The sequence below is a fragment of the Toxorhynchites rutilus genome, chromosome 1, assembly GCF_029784135.1.
Source record: "Toxorhynchites rutilus septentrionalis strain SRP chromosome 1, ASM2978413v1, whole genome shotgun sequence".
Taxonomy (NCBI): domain Eukaryota; kingdom Metazoa; phylum Arthropoda; class Insecta; order Diptera; family Culicidae; genus Toxorhynchites; species Toxorhynchites rutilus.
This window is the reverse complement of record NC_073744.1, coordinates 197405612-197427082: the sequence shown is the minus strand read 5'-3', so window position 1 is coordinate 197427082 and position 21471 is coordinate 197405612. Positions and strand designations below refer to the sequence as shown.

At 41.6% G+C, this 21471-nt stretch overlaps 1 protein-coding gene across 24 annotated transcripts in view; it reads left to right on the top strand.

The window, feature by feature from the left end:
• Nucleotides 1-9845: 9845 nt before the first annotated feature.
• LOC129762521 (neurobeachin) overlaps nt 9846-21471 on the top strand; it is a 250072-nt gene continuing 238446 nt past the window's right edge. For all 24 annotated transcript variants that reach the window (XM_055760855.1, XM_055760856.1, XM_055760843.1 and 21 more), the window contains exon 1: nt 9846-10817. In XM_055760855.1, coding sequence (XP_055616830.1) covers nt 10659-10817 — 159 coding nt within the window. In that variant the 5' untranslated portion in view covers nt 9846-10658. The remainder of the gene's footprint in view (nt 10818-21471) is intronic.

Sequence of the window (21471 nt, the reverse complement as noted above, 5' to 3'; positions counted from 1 at the left end):
CGATGACTTTGGCCGCTTTCGTGCATGCGTATTTAACATGACTCTTGAAATTTAGTCGGTCGTCGATAATCACCCCAAGGTATTTCAGCTCACGTTTGGAGACGATAGTATGCGCCCCAACATTGATCTTCGCTTGCTTTACAACTCTGTGATTGCTGACCAACACCATTTCGGTTTTGTGATGTGCTATCTGCAACTTAGCCTCTTTCATCCAATTTTCCACTCTCTTTATCGCCTCTGTAGCCAGCATCTCGATTTCCTCACGAGTCTCGCCTGTCACCGTCAGGGAAATATCATCGGCGAAGCCGGTAATCTTCACTCCTGTAGGAAGCTTCAACCTCAGCACACCATCGTACATCCCGTTCCACAGCGTTGGACCCAAGATGGAGCCCTGAGGGACACCCGCTGTTATATTCAATGCCTTCTGTCCCTTCTCTGTGTCGTAAGTCAGAACCCTGTTTTGAAAGTAGCTTTTGAGGATCTGGCACACATAATTCGGTACCTTCATTCGGTGCAGTGCTTCGGCAATAGCTTCCCAACTGGCGCTGTTGAAAGCATTTTTCACGTCAATCGTTATTATAGCGCAGTATCGATCGCCGCGTCTATTCTGTTTTAAGGCTTTTCTGGCTGCTTCGGCAACTAACAGGATAGCATCCACCGTGGATTTATATTTCCGGAACCCGAACTGCGTCTTCGAGAGTCCGTTGTCACTTTCTGTGTACTTCGTCAACCTGTTCAGAATTATCTTCTCCAGCAGTTTTCCGACATCGCATTTGGTTTCTGATGCGGCTTGCGATAGCAATTGTTGCGCCATCTCGATCCCCCTGTGGCGTGGTCTTTTTCTTCCTCCGTCGTGCAGAGCATGCACCTTGGGGGCTTAGTACAATTCTTTGCCAAATGCCCCTTGTCGCCGCATCTTATACAGAGCTCCGATCTGTCAGGTCCTTTACAGTACTTTGCTTGGTGGCCAAAGTCCATGCACTTGAAACACCTAGATACTTGCTGGATAGCTCTCAGGGAACACACCGTCCATCCGACTTTCATCTTACCAACCTCCAATAGCTTGCTAGCTGCGGTTCTTGGCAGTCTTAAGGTTGCTATTTGAGTATTTCCAAATGCTTTCCTCAGCCTGATTGATATGGCGGCTTCTCCCAGCTCAAACTGTTCATTCAGGGCTACTCTCAATTCGGTATCTGTAGTGATCTCATCCAGGTTTCTACATTCTACAACTGTTTCTTGGGACAGAGCTCTCACTTTCGCTGTTTCGCCCAAAGATTTCTCGACAAGCTCTTTATAAGTTGAGCTTCTAATCGTTGGGTCCTTCTTCAATTCGAACAGCAATTGTCCATTTTGAGTTCGCCTTACTTTGGCCACGTTTTCTCCGAGATTTTTCAGGGAGGGATCCTCTTTAACTTTTCGCAAAATCTCAGCATATGTTGCAGCGCCCGCTGTAGCCACAATCAGAGCGTCCGGCTTTGGCCTCTCCAGCCTAGGCTTTAATTTTTCTTTCTTCTTCTCTTCTTTTTTCTTTCTTTCGATCTTTTTCTATTTTGAGTGGTATATGATGGGCCCAAATAGCATATACAGTGAGCTACCTCTAATCGTCGACATACCGAGGCACTACTCAGTGTCGTATTAGAGGTGATAGGCCTGTAATTGGACATTCACGATGATAGTGGTACAATGTCGACATCAGGTGGCGACTTTCAATCTGGGGCCATACTTTCGGTACCAAACTCGATGTTTACAAAATATCCAATTAGAGATGAAAATGTACAATTATTTGTGTCCCATTAAAGGTCTGTCCAATTAACTAAATGTCGAATTAGAGGTAACTTACTGTACATGCAAGGTTATTAGGCAATACCTAATAACATAATAAGTCTGTTGTCATACGAATATACGATTCATCACTGCCATAAAAAAAATGGCGGAAAATATTAAAGTAAAATGTTCGGCCCGGGGAATCACCATTTTTGTATGTATATAGAGCCTTTATGAACATTTATGTTTGTACAAATAGGAATTAATCAATTGACTTTTAGGGATATAAATATTTGATATGAGTGGTGGCGACGGTTATAAAATTGCTCCGATGGGATTTGAACCTCGGTTGTTTGGATTATCAAGCCGCAGCTATCTCGTACGGCTATCTGAAATGTGATTTTAGGGCAATTAAAGCTCTTACATATGATACGAAAGAGTTGCAATCGGATACGTCATTCCTGATTGTTTATTGTGCTTTAGTGGAAATATCGCAAAATGTATATAGAAATGGTTAAATAAAGTTCAGTACTACATGTTTCAAGTAATCAAATAACATGAAGTAAAAAATTTCATTCATATTTTAACAATTTAAAACCTGCCCAGCAAACATTAAATCGTAAAAAATTCGAGGGGTTGTATCCGAGACACGACCGCTTTGAACGTAGGACTACGCAATCTTTTTTCTTTTGAAATTTGATGGTTCATCATTTGGAATATTATTTGCGAATACGTCGAAATTTAATAAATAACTCTTAAGTAAAAAGTTCTGGAGACCCTGAAAAGGTTTAATGACTTGCGTAGTTTTGTAGAAACATTTCGAGAAGCAACGATCATTTTTTACCTTTGCGAGAGCAATACACTAAATGGTCATATGTCGCAATTTGTTTCTTTATATCAATGCATGCATTGAACTAAATATTACCAAGAGGCATCTTCCGCGCATTGCCATCAAAGACGAATGAACTGTCTGAGTTTAAAGTGTCTATAATTAAAAAAGAAGAAGAAGTGCATCGTCATTCAACAAGCATCAAACACGCGTCTAACAGATGCACACAGTTGCAGTGCTAAAAATGAAACATCGCGAGAATGACCGTTTATGAAAAATCGTTTCTCGACTCTCGGTTAAAACCGTCAACAAAGTTTCTCTAAGTCTCTATGTTTCGCGCAACGAAAACAAGCAACACACAAAAAATCAAACATCGATGTTTAGAAGCGACCTATAATCATTTGCACTTTTCTCTTTTTTCGCCTTCTGTGCCATGACTTGGATGGTTGTGTTAATTGCAATGCCAGATGCACTTCAAGTGAAATATTCGCTAGCGTTCACAGCTTGAGGGGAAACATTGAACACAAAACGAGCAGAATAAGCGACCTTTGTTGTTTCGGGCACAGAAAGATTCTGATAATTTTCCTCAGAGGAGATGCAATACTTATACGCTAGCGAAAGCTTACATACTATGGAGTTTACTTCGCAAATTTTCTCTTTCTGCTATCCCCCTTCGTTGTTTCTGATCTAGCGGCTGCATAAGATATTCGTTATTGACAGCTCTGTTCGGGAAAGCTCATAAATGAACAGAACAAATGTATGGGAAAATGGGAATGCTTCCAATTTTCATCAATACAAACCATATACAGACTATGGGATTGTAATGTATAGCATATCATACAAAAAAAAATCTTAGAAAATTTCCAATTTGATTGGTATGCAAATCGTTTAAATCCGTTCGTAGAAAAAATAGTGATTAACGTTAACTTTATTTCATAAAAACGTGACCTGTTTTCTGATTTGGAACCCTTAATGTAGGCCGTAGTCCTACGTCAAAAATCTAAAATTGGAGGCGATATACATACATCCAAGTAATGTTACTTGCATGATGTGTATAACTGGTATATGCATATGAAATTGGAGGCCATTTACATGTATATATACCTCATGTAATATAAACGATAATTATACGATTTAAGTTTTTCTAGGATGTATGTATATCGCCTCCACGTTTGCATGTATGGGCTGGCAGGCGCATCATGTACATGCAATTTATATTAGTCATACTTGTATGTTTGTGAATATAATCCTCAAAATAAAATGATTACACTAAACCTTCGTTTCAAACAACTTATACAGTAACCAAATCACGCAATACACATCAAGAATGGCAGGGAATCTCTTATCGATATTTGTTCAAACTTAAAAAGGTGCTTAACTCCAGTTTTGTTGACATCTTCTGTTGGCTTCGCCAACAGGAGTGCAGTTTCCGAAAAACAAATCACCACTGTTTTTGCTGGGTATATTAAAATTTCCTATAATTTGATTTTAATTAGTTACATATGATTGTTTCTAATCTAGTTAGTAAGTCTTACGTTTTAGTGACTCCTGTTGCCTGTTCTATCAGGAAGCCTCCTCAGGTGTATTCAATACGCCTTTTAGCTAGCCTATTTATTTTAAGTATAATGTTAGAAATAAGGTAAGGTTTAATGTAAGTAAACTTAAGTGCTTACCCTTTATAGTAGATAAATCACTTAGCAGTAGAATCATTTAACTGAGGCTAGGTGTATGCTTGGTGCTGATCTAATCTAGAAATTCAAATAATTTAATTTTCATTGAAAATCTTCGCACTTCGCACTTGCTACTCTCTTTTCTAACTATCTCGATTTTTCTTTTCAACAATGCCTACTAGATTTTTCCTTCTAACAATGGTTGCTGTAGTTTCCTTTTTTCCCCTATTTTCATCCATTGAACTCAAAACTCTGAACAAGATTCAAAGAGGCAATTGGATGTTAAGGTGCGCTCAGCCTGAGAGGCGTAACATCTTCTATGCATTCAATTAAATCGTACAATAAATAGTATATAAACATAAACATTCCCACCTTCATCCTTCATTAAACATCTCGTAGTAGAAATCTGTCAGTATGCATACACTCTCCTACGAAACATAGTGGAAAAAAATATATTCGTCGATGTAAACAAGCGGTGAAAAAGGAGACACTTTTCGACGAGTGATTTGTATGAAGTTCCACTGCCGTGTGGATAGTTTAATGATTCCTTTATTGATAAAACATAGTTATCATGCTAAAATATTGTATTTGCATCTCTTTTTTAGTCATTAATTACATTATCCGCGATTTTTGTGATCCACGGTGACTTAGCCAGACTATTCCGCGGATAATCGGGGTTCTACTGTATTTATATTTTATATTACAACAGTTATGTTGTTCTATATTTTTGACGTAGGACTACGTCTAACCGGAAGATATAGGGGGTGAAATGGAAATCTAGGCACTGAACAAGTAGGAAAAAATGCAAGCGTTCCAACTTATAACTCGAGCATTTCTCAATAGATCGCAAAGGTTTTTGCATCAATTGATTGGAAATATATCTACGCGTCTATCATAACGAATAACATTTCATTTTTCTTGAGATAAATAATTGAATAATTGTGAAATATCAAGCATTGTCCAAATGCACTATGTGCCAATTTTTGATTGGTCCATTTTGTGCTCCTCAAATTGTACCGACCGAAACGGGCAACCAGAGCAGCAGCGAAATAGAATGAAGCACGATTGGAAAGGAAAAAGAAAAAATGAACGAAACATTGGTCGCTGTCTCACACATGCGTAATTCTCGAGCCAGCCAGTCAGCTTAAAAATCCCCGCTCCGCTGCCGTAACGATCATTCTTTGTGTGGACACCGACTGGACAACATCGTTGCTGGACGGGCTGGACGGCGAGGGATCGAATGCCTTTCTCAAGGCAAGAGGGCGGAGGTGGTAGCGCTGGAGTAGAATAGAGTAGAGTTTTCAAAGGGCCTTTCTCAAGGCTAGAGACGAATGAACTGCAAAAGTTTAAAGTCTCTATAATACAATACCTTCCTTCCTTCCTTCCGTAACGATCATTCTCATTCAAACCGTACACCACATCGGATCGCATCACAACACATCAACAAACCAACACAAGCAGCCATGGTTGGATATGGCAAAGGAGGAAAAGTGAAGATAAAGGCAAAATCTCGCTCGAACGGTGTTGATCTGGAGTTTCCCGCAAGGGTAGCTAGGCCGAGCGCGTTAGTACCAGTGCACCAGTCCACGTAGCCGGCGTTATATAGTTTCGGCCGCCGAAGTGATCGAGTTAGCTGGCAAAGCTGCTCGCGACGATAAGAAAACCCGCATTCGGAACAGAACACATTCGGTTCGGTGGACATCAAGACAACAACAGACAGTTGCAGCGAGTGGCGAGTGGCAAACGCAATCGCAAAACGGCACCAGGTAGCAGAAGAAAAAAGTTTGTTCTTTCTACAAACTACTTTGGTGGCAAATCCAGAACAAGGCGGCATCAAGGGCGTTCGAAATGGTTTTTTTCAAAACCACAAGTACTAAGTTTTCTAAATTGGAACTATCCATAAAACATGGCGCTTTTCAGGGCCATTAAACCTTCCAAAAAAGAGTTTAGGAAATACAGTTCAATGCTTTCTAAAATAATATCCAAAATAATAATGAAACACATTGATTTTTTCATAATTTGTTTGCCAAGATCTGATGAGTATGTGAATTTGGCAGTTGTTCTGAGCTTATTGATAGTTGGAGACTTTCCTGATTATTCAATTTTCACCAATTCTTAAATTGTTTCCAGATTGAAAGTACAGTAATTTACAATTAGTTCGAAATTTAGCTAATTGGACGGACTTATTTAGTTGGACATTTTTGTAAACATAGAGATCCAAATTCCCCACATTGAAAGTCGACACTGTACCACTGTCATCGCAAATGTTCAAAAAAATCGCCTCTAATGCGACACTGAGTGGCGCTTCAGCACGTCGCATTGAATGTAATTTACTGTACAACATGTCACAAAGCTGGATGGGAAGAAATTTTCCAACTGTGAAAGCTGTGCCGAGTGGCAAACGCAATCGCTAAACAGAAAGGTTTAGCCGAACAAGATGGGGATATCGAGTGATAACAAAACAATAAACTCTTTAAATTGAAGATAATTTTGTGATCCTGAAAAGGACCCTTTTTAGCCTGCATGAGAATCCAACGAGCGAACAAATCGTAATGAATATATTTTTCTGCCATCGCTGCCTTTTAACGCTCTTTCGTTCGTCTCGTTGGACTCGCCCCTTTGGCTGAGTCTGCCGATTTGTCTCTATCCTGTGACCGTGTACCCCTAAAGTACAAAATGCGCGAATCCGCTGAAAAATATCTCATTCTCTTTCAAACCGTAAATCAGTGTGGTTGTATGGCATCGTTTCACATCACATCGCATCAACGGATTGGTGCCGGAGCACCAGTATACCTAATAGCGGTTATAGAATTTCGGCCGCCGGAGTGCTCGAGTTGGCTTGCAAAGCTGCTCACGACAATAAGAAAACCCACATACAGAACAGAGCACATTCGGTTCGGTGGCAACAACTAGTTTCAGCGAGTGGCAAACGCAATCGCAAAACGGCAGCAGGTAGAAGAAGGAATAAGTTTGTTTATACAGACTGTTTTGGTGGCAAAACCAGCCACCGTAAAACACGGCGCTTTTCAGGGCCATTAAACCTTTCAAAGAAGAGTTATTAAAAGTTTTTCACGATACCAATGCATTCTAAAGTGACATAATATGACATATAATATAAACTGATTTATTTTGTTTATGCTTGTTCTTGAATTTATTGGTTTGGGGTCTTTTAAATTGATCATTCAGTTTTCACAAACCCATGCATGGTTTCCGAATTAAAAGTGGCTTCAAATTACAACACATGGTATGCAGGATGGCATTAACGAATTTTCTCGGTAGCAAGAACTGCTTTCTTTGGTTGATAACTGATGTTGAAAATTGACTGACGCTACATCTGCATTGTATAGAAACATAACTAAGGAGCAACATGATGAGCTATGTATTTCCTGCTGCTCTGTTCTTATTTTAAAGGACTTTAATCCTGTGTTAATTTACTGTTGGTTTTTCAGAACGCTTATAGCTCGTTTAATTCTCGACAGAACGTAGTGTGCGTCTCCAAAACCTCAGTTCTTTTTCATTTCTATTTACTTTGTTTGCGGAGATACAAATCTTACAATTCATTCGTCTCCGAAACCACAGTTTAAGGTACAGTAATGTGCTCAATAGTGAAATATATGATAGTGAATGAGCTGATGACCACCTATGCATTCCCTATTACAGCCATCATTTTGATTGTACGATATGTGCATACGCCAAAAGATGCCCCATCATTCTCGTCCAAACCGTAGGACATTCTTTGTGTGGACACCGACTGGACAACATCGTTGCTGGACGAGCTGAACGGCGAGAGATCGAGTGCCTTTCTCAAGGCAATGGGGGCAGAGGTGTAATGCAGGAGTTAGAGTAGAGTTTTAAGGGCCTTTCTCACGGCTAGAGACTAATGAACTAAAAAGTTTAAAGTCTCTATAATACAAAATAACAACAACAACAAAAGATGCCCGGCGTTGAACATTTAATAAGTACAAAGCCTTCAGAAAAAAATCAAGAATCAACTATGAGATAGTGAGAAAAAATTGAGAAAGTTTGTAAAAAAAAAAAAAGCAAAAACACAACACAAATGGTTCTTTTCAGAAACCCCAACATGTTCATAAAGAGTAAACAGTAAACTAATCAATTTTGCAGGTAGATAGGTGGGTATTCACGTAGGAGAAGAAAATAAAACAATATATTTAAAAAAATATATTTAGCAAAAGCTGTCCCCTTTGTATAGTCCTACGTCACTCCGGTTATGTCCCCGACATTACCCACCCGTTTTTATTTTTAAATACGGTCGTAAAATAATGAGTAAGGTAAATGATGTTGATTTGTCCGATTTTTTGGTGTTTTCACGCATCTAGTAAACGCAAATCGATTTTTCTTCATGAAAATCACTTATAAACAAGACGAGTTTGGGTTTGTTAACATGCCCTCTAGTTTGTTTAGTTTGTCTAATGCTAATAATACCATAAGACGTTCAAATTGTTAAATCTTTTATGTTTTTAACGATTTTCTTCAAAGAGAAATTATGATCATGGTTTGTCCGGCTTCAGAATTCCTCAATTTTAAATGAAGAAATTTGAATTTTCAAGTAGATTTTGTAATATATGTAAGTGTTTTTATTTGTAAGTCTTATAATCCAGAAAAGGTCCAAATACTGTTGAATTACATACATCCACTGCCATCCATGCGCCCCTCGTCCTGGCGCGCTCAAGTTATTTTATTATTCACTCACCTTTAGAGCTCGTTATCTTGAACTACGCTCTGCTATCCGAAAGTCAAATTCAATAAACACGTTTTCATTCTTTCATTGTTAAAACTATATTTCATAGTTATCGCGTTTTATTTGCCGCATTCGCGAGTCCTTCCGCTGTAACACTTCAAATACGTACAAAATAATCATCTGGTGGTTGATTGAAAATTAGCTCAAATGCAGGGCGCGTTGACACCAATAGAAGGTGAACTTTATAAGCTGTGAATCCGTAAAAATATCCTGTAAAACTGTTGTAAATCATGAAAAATGCTATTTCATCAATGTTTGGAAAAATTTGAATACCTGATTTGACAGAGATGCGCTGGACTAGAACATTCAAAAAAGTACACAAACCAAGAGCACATTTTCTTCACTTTCCTTGGACTAGACAAACCAACATCATTTACCCTGAATAAATAATAAGAATCTTATAAGCATGAAATGTAATTGAAAAAAATTTACAAATATTTTATTCACGCCTAAATCGATGTAACGCTCTGTGCAATCACGTCCAGAAAGCGCCCGTTGTTATACCCCTGCACAACACGCACAGCCGCGGTCCCCTTGTTTTATACCAGTCGCACTGACAGTCGCACCTGTCACGCCTATCACGCACACACCCGCACACGGCACCCACATGCTCACACAGCACGAAACATCAACCGGGCACTCCCTAGTTCGTTCCAGCAAACCGCCTCCTTATCTCGCTCCATCTCCCTCGCGCACACGCTTATCACCGCTCGAGCGCAAGCGAGACGGCACCACCGTGAACTGTCAGAACACTGACGGTCGATCGCATCGACTCCGAAAAAAGCAGCAGCAGCAGGGGTTGCATGACAGAGAAAAACGCGAAAATCGATGATTTTGCTCGCGTCGATTCATTGCTACGGGTGTCTCGTGTCCGTGTCGCTCTCGTTTTGTCCGCGTTCCAATTCGGGATTTGAAAGCAAAATTCTTATCGGGTTCAAATTTGCTGGAAGAAGTCGTTGAAGTTTTGAGACCGGAAGTGGAAGCGACTGGATTTACCGGAACACGGTATCCACTTTGGTTCTTTGGTTTTGAAATCGTAGCGAGCTGCGTTTTTTTTTCCATTCTACTGTTCTCTTCTGGTGTGTGATGCTTTTACGTGTCTCCGTGTGCGTGTGTGAAAAAATGTGAATCATTTTCTCACCGGAGGCGCAGGAGTTTCGTGGTGCTGCAAAAATCCGTGCCGTAATGAAGAAGAAAAAAGTAACCGAATGAGCCCTACAGGATCCCCCAGGAGGTCCACCTGTGTGGAAGCGCTCGAAGATAGGCTTGAAGAAAAAATATTGTGTGCTACGTGAGGGCGAAGCGAAAATTCCGTGCGAAGAAAGTACACGGAGAAGAAGGATTTCGGTGTTATCTTTCGATTTGTTCTGTTCTGAGGGAGAGGTAGCGAAATAAAATCGAAGCAAACGGGGGATTTCTCCGCTGGTTGGCAAGCAACCCTTCTTGCCTCTGGTCTGCGTATTTTGCGAGCAGACGGAGAGGAAACGCAAGGTGCAAGTGTTTACATTCATGTGACAACTTCTGAAAGTGCGAGTCGAGCGAACGGAAAAGGATTCTATTGTTCCCTTCACTGAAAAAACACGTTATTTTCGGAAGTAACCAGCGGAAAGTGATACCGGCGAAGCTGGCAGTCAGAATGGCGGACCTTACGAGGCCGCCCTATAGCGACATCAAACGGCCGGAGGAGGTGGTGAAGATGTCGATGACGGACAATCTCAAGTTCGCCGTCCTGATCGGACTCATCGAGGTCGGCCAGGTCTCGAACCGGGAGGTGGTCAACACCGTCCTTCATTTGGTAAGTAGTGTTCGCGCAGGCTTTTGCATGTCTTTATAGGAGTGCATGTGCCCCCCTCGAGGGAATAAGGCCAATTTATATTCCATCCATTCGAAGGCAAAGAACAGTGGTCATCTTGCAGCACCTGTGTCAAAGAGGTGTTATCATTCAAACTTCATTCCCTATACGCACACACACACACACACACACGCTCACACCCATTCTCTCGCATACATACGTAAGCGCAAAAGCACACTGTCCGACCGTTCGTCAATGACACGTAAATGAGGCGCCCCCGATGGCACGGAATTACTGCTGCCAATCAGGGGCAAACACACTCTAATTACTTTCGTACCTGTAAAGGTCGAGACGGTTGCCATACTTCGAAGGTTACATAATTCCAGCTGGGTTCCAGGTAATTCCCTGGAAACGAACGCTGGCAGCACTTGTATTATCTAATCGCCTCGACTCGGCTCGCCAGCTCGTAACTAACTGTGTGCATCGTATTTCGTATATTTCGGACAGAAAAACAAGACAACTTGTCAAAAACAGTCGTATCGGATAGGGAGACGACGACGAGAAAGATGGGTTGATTTCTTGATGGGCCCCGTTTTGGATGGCTTCATTTCGTCCCGTCAGTTAGGTGAAGATTTGTTCATTATCGGAAGAGCCTACCGTGCGCCTTGGCCTGTCACACAGATGTGACGTGAAAGTGACGTCCGGAGGAGGAATCTAATATTCCGAAATGGAAATGGGGCGGGGAGATGGTTGTGTTGCAAGTACGTGAAGACGTGTCATTCGCTGCTGCCTACAATCTTAGGCGCTGATAAGAAGCGAGAATCGATTTTCGACGAGACGTGCATGCAAATGTGTTATCGAGTTAACTAGGCTCGGAGGGACACTTCAAACTATTCTGGTTTGACTTTGTTGAGCACACATACACACACACCAATTGATTGCTTCCATCGGATATGCGCTGAAAGTACCCTCCACAAGTATTCCGATTGGAGCGATAAAGCATGGCTAGATCTTCGAGTAGAGTTCGCATTCTGAGCAAGAGCTGAGTAAACAATTATGGGAAAAACCAGGGCTAGACCGTAAAACAATCCGGTGATTATGATAGGCCAATGCAGCTTTATCTACCCGCTGAAAACTGGTAGACGGAGAAACATATTAATGAGCAATGAATGCGCCCAAGTTGTCAACATTTTTTGATACGCAGCATTTTGCCTAAAACAAAAGCCTAGCCTAGCCTAGATGAAACCTGTACCTATAGCTTTTTGTTTGCTCCTCCTTTTTTGGTTGATCGATGTAGCGAAATTGGACTAAAGCAAGTGAATTCACATGGTGAATTCAACTTCCAGACTCAAATTTCATTTTATTCATTGCTATAAAGGGTGTGTCACATCAAATTGCATCACGGAAAAAACGCTGTAGAAATTCGCCCAGTAGACCGTCCATTACCAGGCAATGTGGCTTCGTCAGCATTTCGGTGTACAGCTTCCGGGCTCGCGTCTTCCCCACCATTTATGCCTTTCGTCGCGGTTAGGAGCCTTCTGAACCTTGTATGTACGCAAGCCCTCCCGCTGCTTGGTCCGCTGGACGAATGAACTTGACAAATTCAGCTTATTGGCGACATCCCGCACCGAACTTCTCGGATCACGTCTAAACTGCTTAACTACGCGCTTGTGATCTTTTTCACTGACGGAGCATCCATTTTTGCCGTTCTTCACCTTCCGGTCGATGGTTAGGTTCTCGAAGTATCGTTTTAGTACTCTGCTGACCGTGGATTGGACGATTCCCAGCATCTTACCGATGTCCCGATGTGACAACTCCGGATTCTCGAAATGAGTGCACAGGATTAATTCACGACGCTCTTTTTCGTTCGACGACATTTTTCCAAAGTTACGATGAATTGACAGTGAAGCATGGCCAACGTGATCTATACACTCTTATCTGATTATAAGCGAAAGCTGAAGATATAATTCCTAAAAATTAAATTTCTACAGCGTTTTTTCCGTGATGCAATTTGATGTGACACACCCTTTACTGGTAGAGTAAGATTTTTTTATCTTGTAAATTTCTACAATCGGTGTCTATGTTGTTCTAACCACATTATTTCAAATTAAAAACAGGAAGTGGGTTATATCTATGGTATAACCGCAAGGGTGACGTAGGACTATCGTTGATTTAGAGATCATTTGTTTGAAGTTGAATCTAAATCCATCCTGAATGAATGAATAAATAAATATTTGGGTGACTTCAAAAACGAGAGTGTTACGTTGGAGACTCAAGGTTTTATGCATCCAATATTGGATACAAAAAACCTTGTTCTGAAGAATAATCTTCAGAAGCTTTCCTGCTAACTGCACTTGGTTGACAAATCACAAAACCAAATGTATGTTGTCGCAGTATTATATTATGTGAGTGTCTGTGTGTGGCGGCTGCTTCGATGTCTTCCCGGGGAACCGTTTTTCGATGCTGATACTCTCTTGGTCACCTTCTCTTCTCCTTCTGATCGATCGGCTTTTCTGCGCTCCCTCACAGTTAAAACAAACTGATTGCATTTCAGGTCAGGTCAAGCCAGGTAATGAATACCTCGATCCCTCGCCGTTCAGCTCGTTCAGTAACGATGTTGTCTTGTCGATGTTCTCAGGCGTCGTGCACAAATTACGTAACGCAAAAATCCGGATTTTGAACCTCCCCCCCTTTCGTAACGCAATTTCCTATCTCTAATAAACAGAAAGTAACGCAACATCTAACCCCTCCCCCCTTATCGCGTTACGTAATTTGTGCACGACGCCTCACGAAAAATGAATCGGTTTCACCATCAGAATATCATTTCAGTATGCTTTTCGTGCGTGATTGAATCGAGAGAAGGTGTGGTTTACGATGGCAATTTGGAAGGCAAACTAGAGGAGAATGAACTCTCTGAGTATGAAAATTTCGGCGACTGAGCAATAATCGATTGAAAATTATATAATTTTCGCGATACGAAACATTTTCCGTTTTTCATGTTATGCATCCATTATTGGATACGAAAATATCCTACTGATGGGAAAGAATAATCTACAGAAGCTTTCCAGCTAATTACACTTGATTGAAAAATTACGAAATCAAATGTATTTGGTCGCTGTGTTCGCCATATAATTAGAAAACATTAAAATAAACTCTTTCGCATGGATGTATTCTTCAATTCCCAGGGAACTGGCAGATTATTTTTCAGCAACAATTAGATCTTTCCGGAATTTTCTCGATGCTGTATGGCATCCAAACGAAAATTCTCGTTTCAGTTTGGCCTGCAAAAAACTTTTCTAAACTCTAATCTATCAAATTTGGAGCCCTGAAAAGGGCCGATGATTATATGCTAAGCTAATATAGCACCCTCTCCTTGGATTCGATGGGCCAGCTGAATGTCCTTGGGCATGATGTGACCCGTTTTGCGTGGATAGCACACAAATTTGTATCTTCGAATAAGCCTCCTGCAGCGTCATAACCGCGGAACTTTGGAAGCGCAAGTCGGTTTTGAAGTCCTGAGCAATTCCACGAACCAAAAGCTGCAAAGGTAGCTTGCGGATCAGCAATTCGGTCGACTTCCGATAGCGATGAATTTCACGCAAAGTTCCCGGTCGATAGCGATGTGGCTTCTTCACGCTTCCTGCGGCTGATGCGCTTATCCGAGCTGCTTTCGTGGTGCCTTACCACCGAAGGACTAACGAGCTGTCTGCTTAGTCCCGATGAAACGAGTCCTCACGGTGCGAGAGTAGAGTAAGAAATGAACGAAAGCAAGGGAAGTGTCATTTTATAAAACATAAAAGAATCGAATGTAAACCCCACCCTCTTTATTATATAAGCTTACTGTATACTCACGAATATAATAAGGGTGGGATTTAGATTCTATACTTTTATGGTTTATAAAATGACGCTTCCTTTGCTTTCGTTCATTTCTTACTCTACTCTCGCACCGTGAGGACTCGAGCTCGTTAGTCTTTCGCAGACAGCTCGTTAGTCATTCGGTGGTAAGGCACACGAAGTCAGCTCGGATAAGCGCACCAGTAGCAGGATAGGTGGAGAAGCCACATCGCTATCGACCGGGAACTTCGCATGAAATTCGTCACTATCAGATATCGACCGAATTGCTGATCCGCAAGCTACCTTTGCAGCATTTGGTTCGTGGAATTGCTCAGGACTTCAAAACCGACTTGCGCTTCCAAAGTTCCGCGGTTATGACGCTGCAGGAGGCTTATTCGAAGATACCAATTTGTGTGCTATCCATGCAAAACGCGTCACATCAAGCCCAAGGACATCCAGCTGGCCCATCGTATCCGAGGAGAGCGTGCTATATTAGCTTAGCATATAATCAACGGCCCTTTTCAGGGCTCCAAATTTGATGGATTAGAGTTCATAAAAGTTTTTTACAGGCCGAACTGAAAGGAGCATTTAGCGAAAATCGTGGTTTCGATAATAATTCGTTACCGATAGGTGCCATGGATATGGATTTCTTAATGAAGAATATGAAATACATGACATGATGTAGTGAATATATCCGAAGAAATCACTTTGGTGAAACTGCATTATAAAATTATTTGTGTACGAATGCCGCAATCGATAGTCGACTCTAATTTGCGCTGGGTAATTTCCTCGGAGGACTCGATTCCTCCTTTGAGCATTAATAATCTCTTTCTGGCAAAACGATGTGATATGAATCACATTATTTGAATGATAGAATGAAGCAGAAAACTTCTTCTTCCAATTTCCTTCAACCTCCAAACGTATCTTTCTCCCGTTTGTCGTTTTCGCGTTCGCTAATCCTTTCTCACAACACCCATTTCTCGTTTGAGAAATTGTTGAGTAAACATTGTTTGCCAGTGCGCGTAGAGCGGGAATTCCTAAAGATTCATTGCACCTCTAATAAATTGCCGAAAGACGTGGTCTTACGTTGATCGCACTTGATTGAAAAAATCCAAAACGAAATGTATTTGGTCGCAGCATTATATGAGTAGAAAGCAAATAATCGCTCGAAAATGACTTGATTTTCGCGATGTGAAACATTTTCCGTTTTTCATGTTATGCATCCAATATTGGATACGAAAATTTCCACTGATGGGGAAAAAAAATTTATAATATATTCAGAAGCTTTCCTGTTAATTGCGATTGATTGAAAAATCACAAAACCAAATGTATTTGGTTGAAGTGTTATATGGATAGAAAACATTAAAATAAACTCTTTCGCATGAATGTATTTTTCAATTCCCAGGGGAACTGGCAGATTATTTTTCAGCAACGATGATAGCAACGAGAATTCCGCGCGTGTATGTTTGTGTGTGTGTGTGTGTGTGTGGCGGCTGCTCCGATGTTTCAAGCGGAACCGTGGCATCACTCTCCTCCTGATGGATTCCCTTTTGGCCTTAGGTGCACAAACAGGCTCTTGGTGACACCGTTCATCAACGTTTTCATGATAAACGAAATTAGCTTCACAACAACAGCGACAACATGCTCCAATCGCTGTTCAATCATAACTGAGGGGGTTTACGAGCGGCGCTCGCTTATATACCGATTGGTGATTTCAATAGCCTGTTTTGAAAGCAATTTTAAGACTATTGAAACAAGTTTTTGGATGAAAAAGTAACAAGTATATGACGCGTAGACATTTTATCTTTCAAATGAAGTGTTTATCATACCATTTCGTTCAGTTGTTTAAGAGCTATTAACGCTCAAAATCTCGGTCTCCAGCGTAACGCTTTCGTTCTCGAAACTTTGGTTTTACACTCCGGTATAGAAATGAAAGACGTAGTCCTACGTCAAAAAAACATGAAATAAACAAAACTATGACCATAAAAAAAAAAAAAAATTGGCACGCGAACCCAAATAACTTATAACATTCCAGTAAGACATTTAAGATGCTTGGTATTCCCCAAATATTTTTTTGGCGCTCAACTTACCGCCTGATTCGCCATAACGTCAGTTTGATGCATTGATGCATTCTCAAAGGCACCAACGAAGCCCTTATGATGACGGAAAACAAACAATGTTAACAGCTTGGAAAAAGACTGAATTATGCCACACAGCTTGTTCTCTGCTGTAACACCCATCGATGCGAATTCGCTGATGAGTTTGTCAAGAGCGACCGCCTTTACCACCAGCGGGGGGAGCTTGATTTTAGTTGCTGCCTGGGTAACGGCGTTTACATTTTCGACCTACGCGCCGAAATCGCCTACTTCGCTGTTGTTCGATGCGGTGTCACTCGCGAAGGCTCGGTTCAGTGCGAGCGCTTTTCACTGCACCAACATCGCGTGCAGCATTAGTTGACGCATGCCTCGAAATTTTATTGCCCCTGGCAATGCGTTCGTTTTTTATAGGGCTCGAACCTGCCTTCCTCTTCTTCTTGCTCATCACACACTACGCGAAGCGTCCAATTTATGACGCGGGAAGAAAAACACACGATACGAATAACGCAAAAAACGAACAGAAAAACCAAACGATGATATCCAAGTTGGATTACCACTGGTGGGATCCAATCTTAGATCGAAGCGCAGCGAAAGCAAAGTGAACTGGATTGCTCAACAGTCCGATGCCGAATGAAAGTTTTCCTCAGCGAGATTCACTGTTTATACTCTAGGCAAGTATTCCCCTTCATTCTTCTACCTTTTCTTTTGTTCACGGAGACTTTAAATCCTACGATTTCCCCTCCGTTGGTCGTCGATAAGCTGCTCGTTATTGAGCGCTCTGTTCGGGAAAGCACACAAATGGACAGCACAAATGTATGGAAAAATGGAAACGCTTAAAGTTTTCATGAATTTTAAACATCTACAAACCAGGAGAATCTAATTTATAGCATATTAAACAAATCTTACGGAATTTCCGATTCGTTTGGTATGTAAATCGTCAAAATCCGTTCGCGGCAAAAATAGTTATTAACATTAACTTTATTTCATAAAAACGTGACCTGTTTTCTGATTTGGCACCCTTAATGAAAGACGTAGTTCTACGTCAAAAAGAGAGCTCGCTTGAAAAATTTCAAGTCGCAAGTTGTATCGGACCTTTTTATCGTAGATGAAGTCTGCTTCGGAGTGATTACAAATAAAACAAAAGCAGGCGTATTCAAATATTCTGCTGCTTTGAAGAACGGAAAACTATAGGTCTCCACGTGAAATCATTATATATTATAGGGGCTTAGAATGAAAGGGGTGTAAGTGATTTGATCGATTTCTCTACATCGACTCTCTCTTCTGGTCATAGCTTAGCTGCAAATACATTTCCAGTTGTGTTTGACAATGTGGAAGATCAGAAACTCATCTATCGGATTCTATAGCGAACTTAAATTGGAACTTTTTTGCAGTTGAGTTATTAACTAAAGAAAAAGTTGATGAAGAGAAATCGATCAAGTCACTTACACCCCTTGCATTATAAGGCCCTCATATCCAATCGAAACACAATCGAATGATAGAGACTTCATTCTTTACGGCGGAAATACAACTGAAACTGTGTTCAAGAAGACACCATGTTACATTCAGTTCAATAGGACCGAAAAAATAACAAAGAATCAAGCCTGACCAAGAAGTTGCATTGATAAGCAAAAACACGGAACCATTAGGAACCCGAACACTTACAGCTATCGCTCCAAACCGCTTAACGATAATGATTATCCAAGTCTTCCACCAACCCGAAACGAACGAAAAGAAAACAACTCACTTCCACATCAACTCTGCTGCGTTGACATGACATCTTTCCACCTCAGTGAAATTGCAGTACTCAGCGATAACAGAAACCACTAAAAATACACAAAAAAAAACTGCCACATCACCAAACATCAAGCGTTGCTGCTGTCACACATGCTCGTTTTACGCTCGCTTATGGATGTGCAAACGAGGGAATTATGTGCTTTACCAATAATAACAATAGTTAAGAGGGGAATTTCGTTTTGGGCGAAACGATTCATCATCGTAATTCCAGTCAGCCGCGAGGGGGCAGTGTTCCGAGACTTGGAGAAACAACTGATAACTGGTATACAAACACACATACACAAAAAAAAGAGCGATGGTCTGATGGCACAATGCCGGTGCGCTCTGCAATCAAGGCCGAACGGTTGCTGCTTTTATTAGCGACTGAATAATTTATCAGTAAACCCAACCTAACGGTTCGGGTTGACTTGGTTTCTGGTTGGTCGGTCGGTTTGCTGCAGCCTTTCTAATTTCAATTCTCAAGGAAGCAATTCCACCGATCTCCGAGAAGCTATCCGTGAGCGCGCGCGCCTTAGGGCATATCCTTGGCCAATCCATGGCATAATGAATCCCCCGGATGTGATCCCTGGCCATAAAGCAAGCAGGACGGACAGCGTTAACCCGTCGGCTCTGCTCCCGACGACATCGGAGAAGAAGGCTTCATCGTGTGCCCCGGCGCCTGGGGCTGCTAGAAAATTTATCATTATGTCACAACACGCTCCATTGACCGAGCAGAGCACAGAGGGTGAGGCACTGTATACCATTTTCTTCTTCGCTTCGGTTGTGAGGCGCCACCAGGGGAAGAATACATAAACGATAGCAGCATCATCAGTCGTTGTTATCAACGGCTGCCTTCGCAGTGAGTGAACACATCAGAATGCGTGTGTGTGGGTGGACATTTCCGGCTGTCATGTGGAAACTATTTCAGAGTGGTCATTCTGACACCCACTTGTTCGGGTGATGCGTTCAATTTTGTCCTGCAAGTTTACCATAAAATCTTTGATCAACAGAGAACACTGGGGAGGCACCACCGGAAGAAGAACATTGGATTAGCATCGACTCGTGAGCGCTGTGGATATAATCTGATTGTGATTATATCCGTCCTTGGTCCCTTTCGGGCCGACCTTCTTTCGCAAAAATACTGACACACACATATATTGGCGAGCGAAGCCTCATTTCCGCTTTCTTTTCATTGAATGGCATGACTTTCGGCCAGCCGTATCTTATCTGCACAAAGAAAGTGGAGACGAAAAAAGGACACTGGTGAAAGGGAGTAACCATCGCTCACCAGAACCGAGGGACGGAAGGGTCAAACGGGGCTGGATGCTCATCTGTCTTTACTCTGGTGGCAAACAGAGGCGAAAGGCGCCTGGTAGATCCTCATCAATCCGCTCTTGTTGGCCATTCATGTTCTGCCAACAGAACAGAGCGGATGGAGGGTTTTGCGGGGGTGGGGTGTCATTCGGACGGAACGTGTGTGTGCGGCTTTTACCGGTGGGAAAAATGGTGTGGATTAGTGAAGGAAAAATATCGCTCTGTATTAGGGAAGCTTCTCAAATTAATAGGGTAGACCGGATCGTTAAATTGAAATGAGGTAAATGAAGCGTTTCGATTTTTACATAGATCCTCGTCGGGGAGGAGGAGGAGGAGGAGGAGACCTTCGAATAAAGGTTATCGAGACCAGAATCAACCGAGAAAAGGGATGGATTTGTTTGGTCAATGCCATTACCACTTTTTATGCGTTACCTTGGAGAGAAAGAGAATGATGCGATCGAAACCTAGTGAATAAATTTCGGATCTTTTTTTTCAACTATTCGGAAAGGGGTTTCGTTTAGAAAAAAAAGACGGGTGGGTAATGTCAGGGACATAACCGGAGTGACGTAGGACTATACAAAGGGGACTTCTTCTTCTTCTTTGTTTTTAAGAGGCTTTAAACTTTGCAGTTCATTCGCCTCTATCACAAAGGGAACAGCTTTTGTTAAATATATATTTTAAATATATTGTTTTATTTTCTTCTCCTACGTGAAAAATGGATTTTTTCTACTATCTACCTGAAAAATGGATTAGTTTACTGTTTACTCTTTATGAATATGTTGATGGTTCTGAAAAGAACCTTTGGTGTTGTGTTTTTGTTATCACTCGATATCCCCATCTTGTTCGGCTAAACCTTTCTGTTTAGCGATTGCATTTGCCACTCGCCACAAGCTTTCACAGTTGGAAAATTTCTTCCCATCCAGCTTGGGACAAGTGGTTCAGTAAATTACATTTAATGCGACGTGCCGGAGAAACACTTTGCCACTTACTGAAACTAATTGTTGCCTTGATGAGCGCCGAACCGAAGCACTCCGACGGCCGAAACTCTATAATCGCTGTTAGGTATACTGGTGCTCCGGCACCAATCCGTTCGGCTTAGTTACCCTTGCGGAGCAATCAGTGAATGCGACCAACAGGGAACTGGAGAACTGCACGGTTCGAGCGAGACTTTGCCTTTCCCTTAACTTGTCCTCCTTTGTTACGTCCACGATGCCGATGCCGTACAACCTCACGGGTTTACGGTTTGAAAGAAAATAAGATATTTTTTTGGGGTCCGCGTGTTTTATACTCTAGCGGTACACACTCACAGGATAGAGACAAATCGGCAGACTCAGCCAGAGGGGCGAGTCCAACGAGACGAACGAATGAGCGTTAAAAGGGAGCGATGGCAAAAAATACATTCATTACGATTTGTTCGCTCGTTGGATTCACAAGCAGGCTAAAAAGGGTCCTTTTCAGGATCACATAATTATCTTCAATCCAAAGAGTTTATTGTTTTGTTATCACTCGATATCCCCATCTTGTTCGGCTAAACCTTCCTGTTTAGCGATTTGGTATCACTCGCCACAGCTTTCACAGTCGGAAAATTTCTTCCCATCCAGCTTTGTCACATGTTGTACAGTAAATTACATTCAATGCCA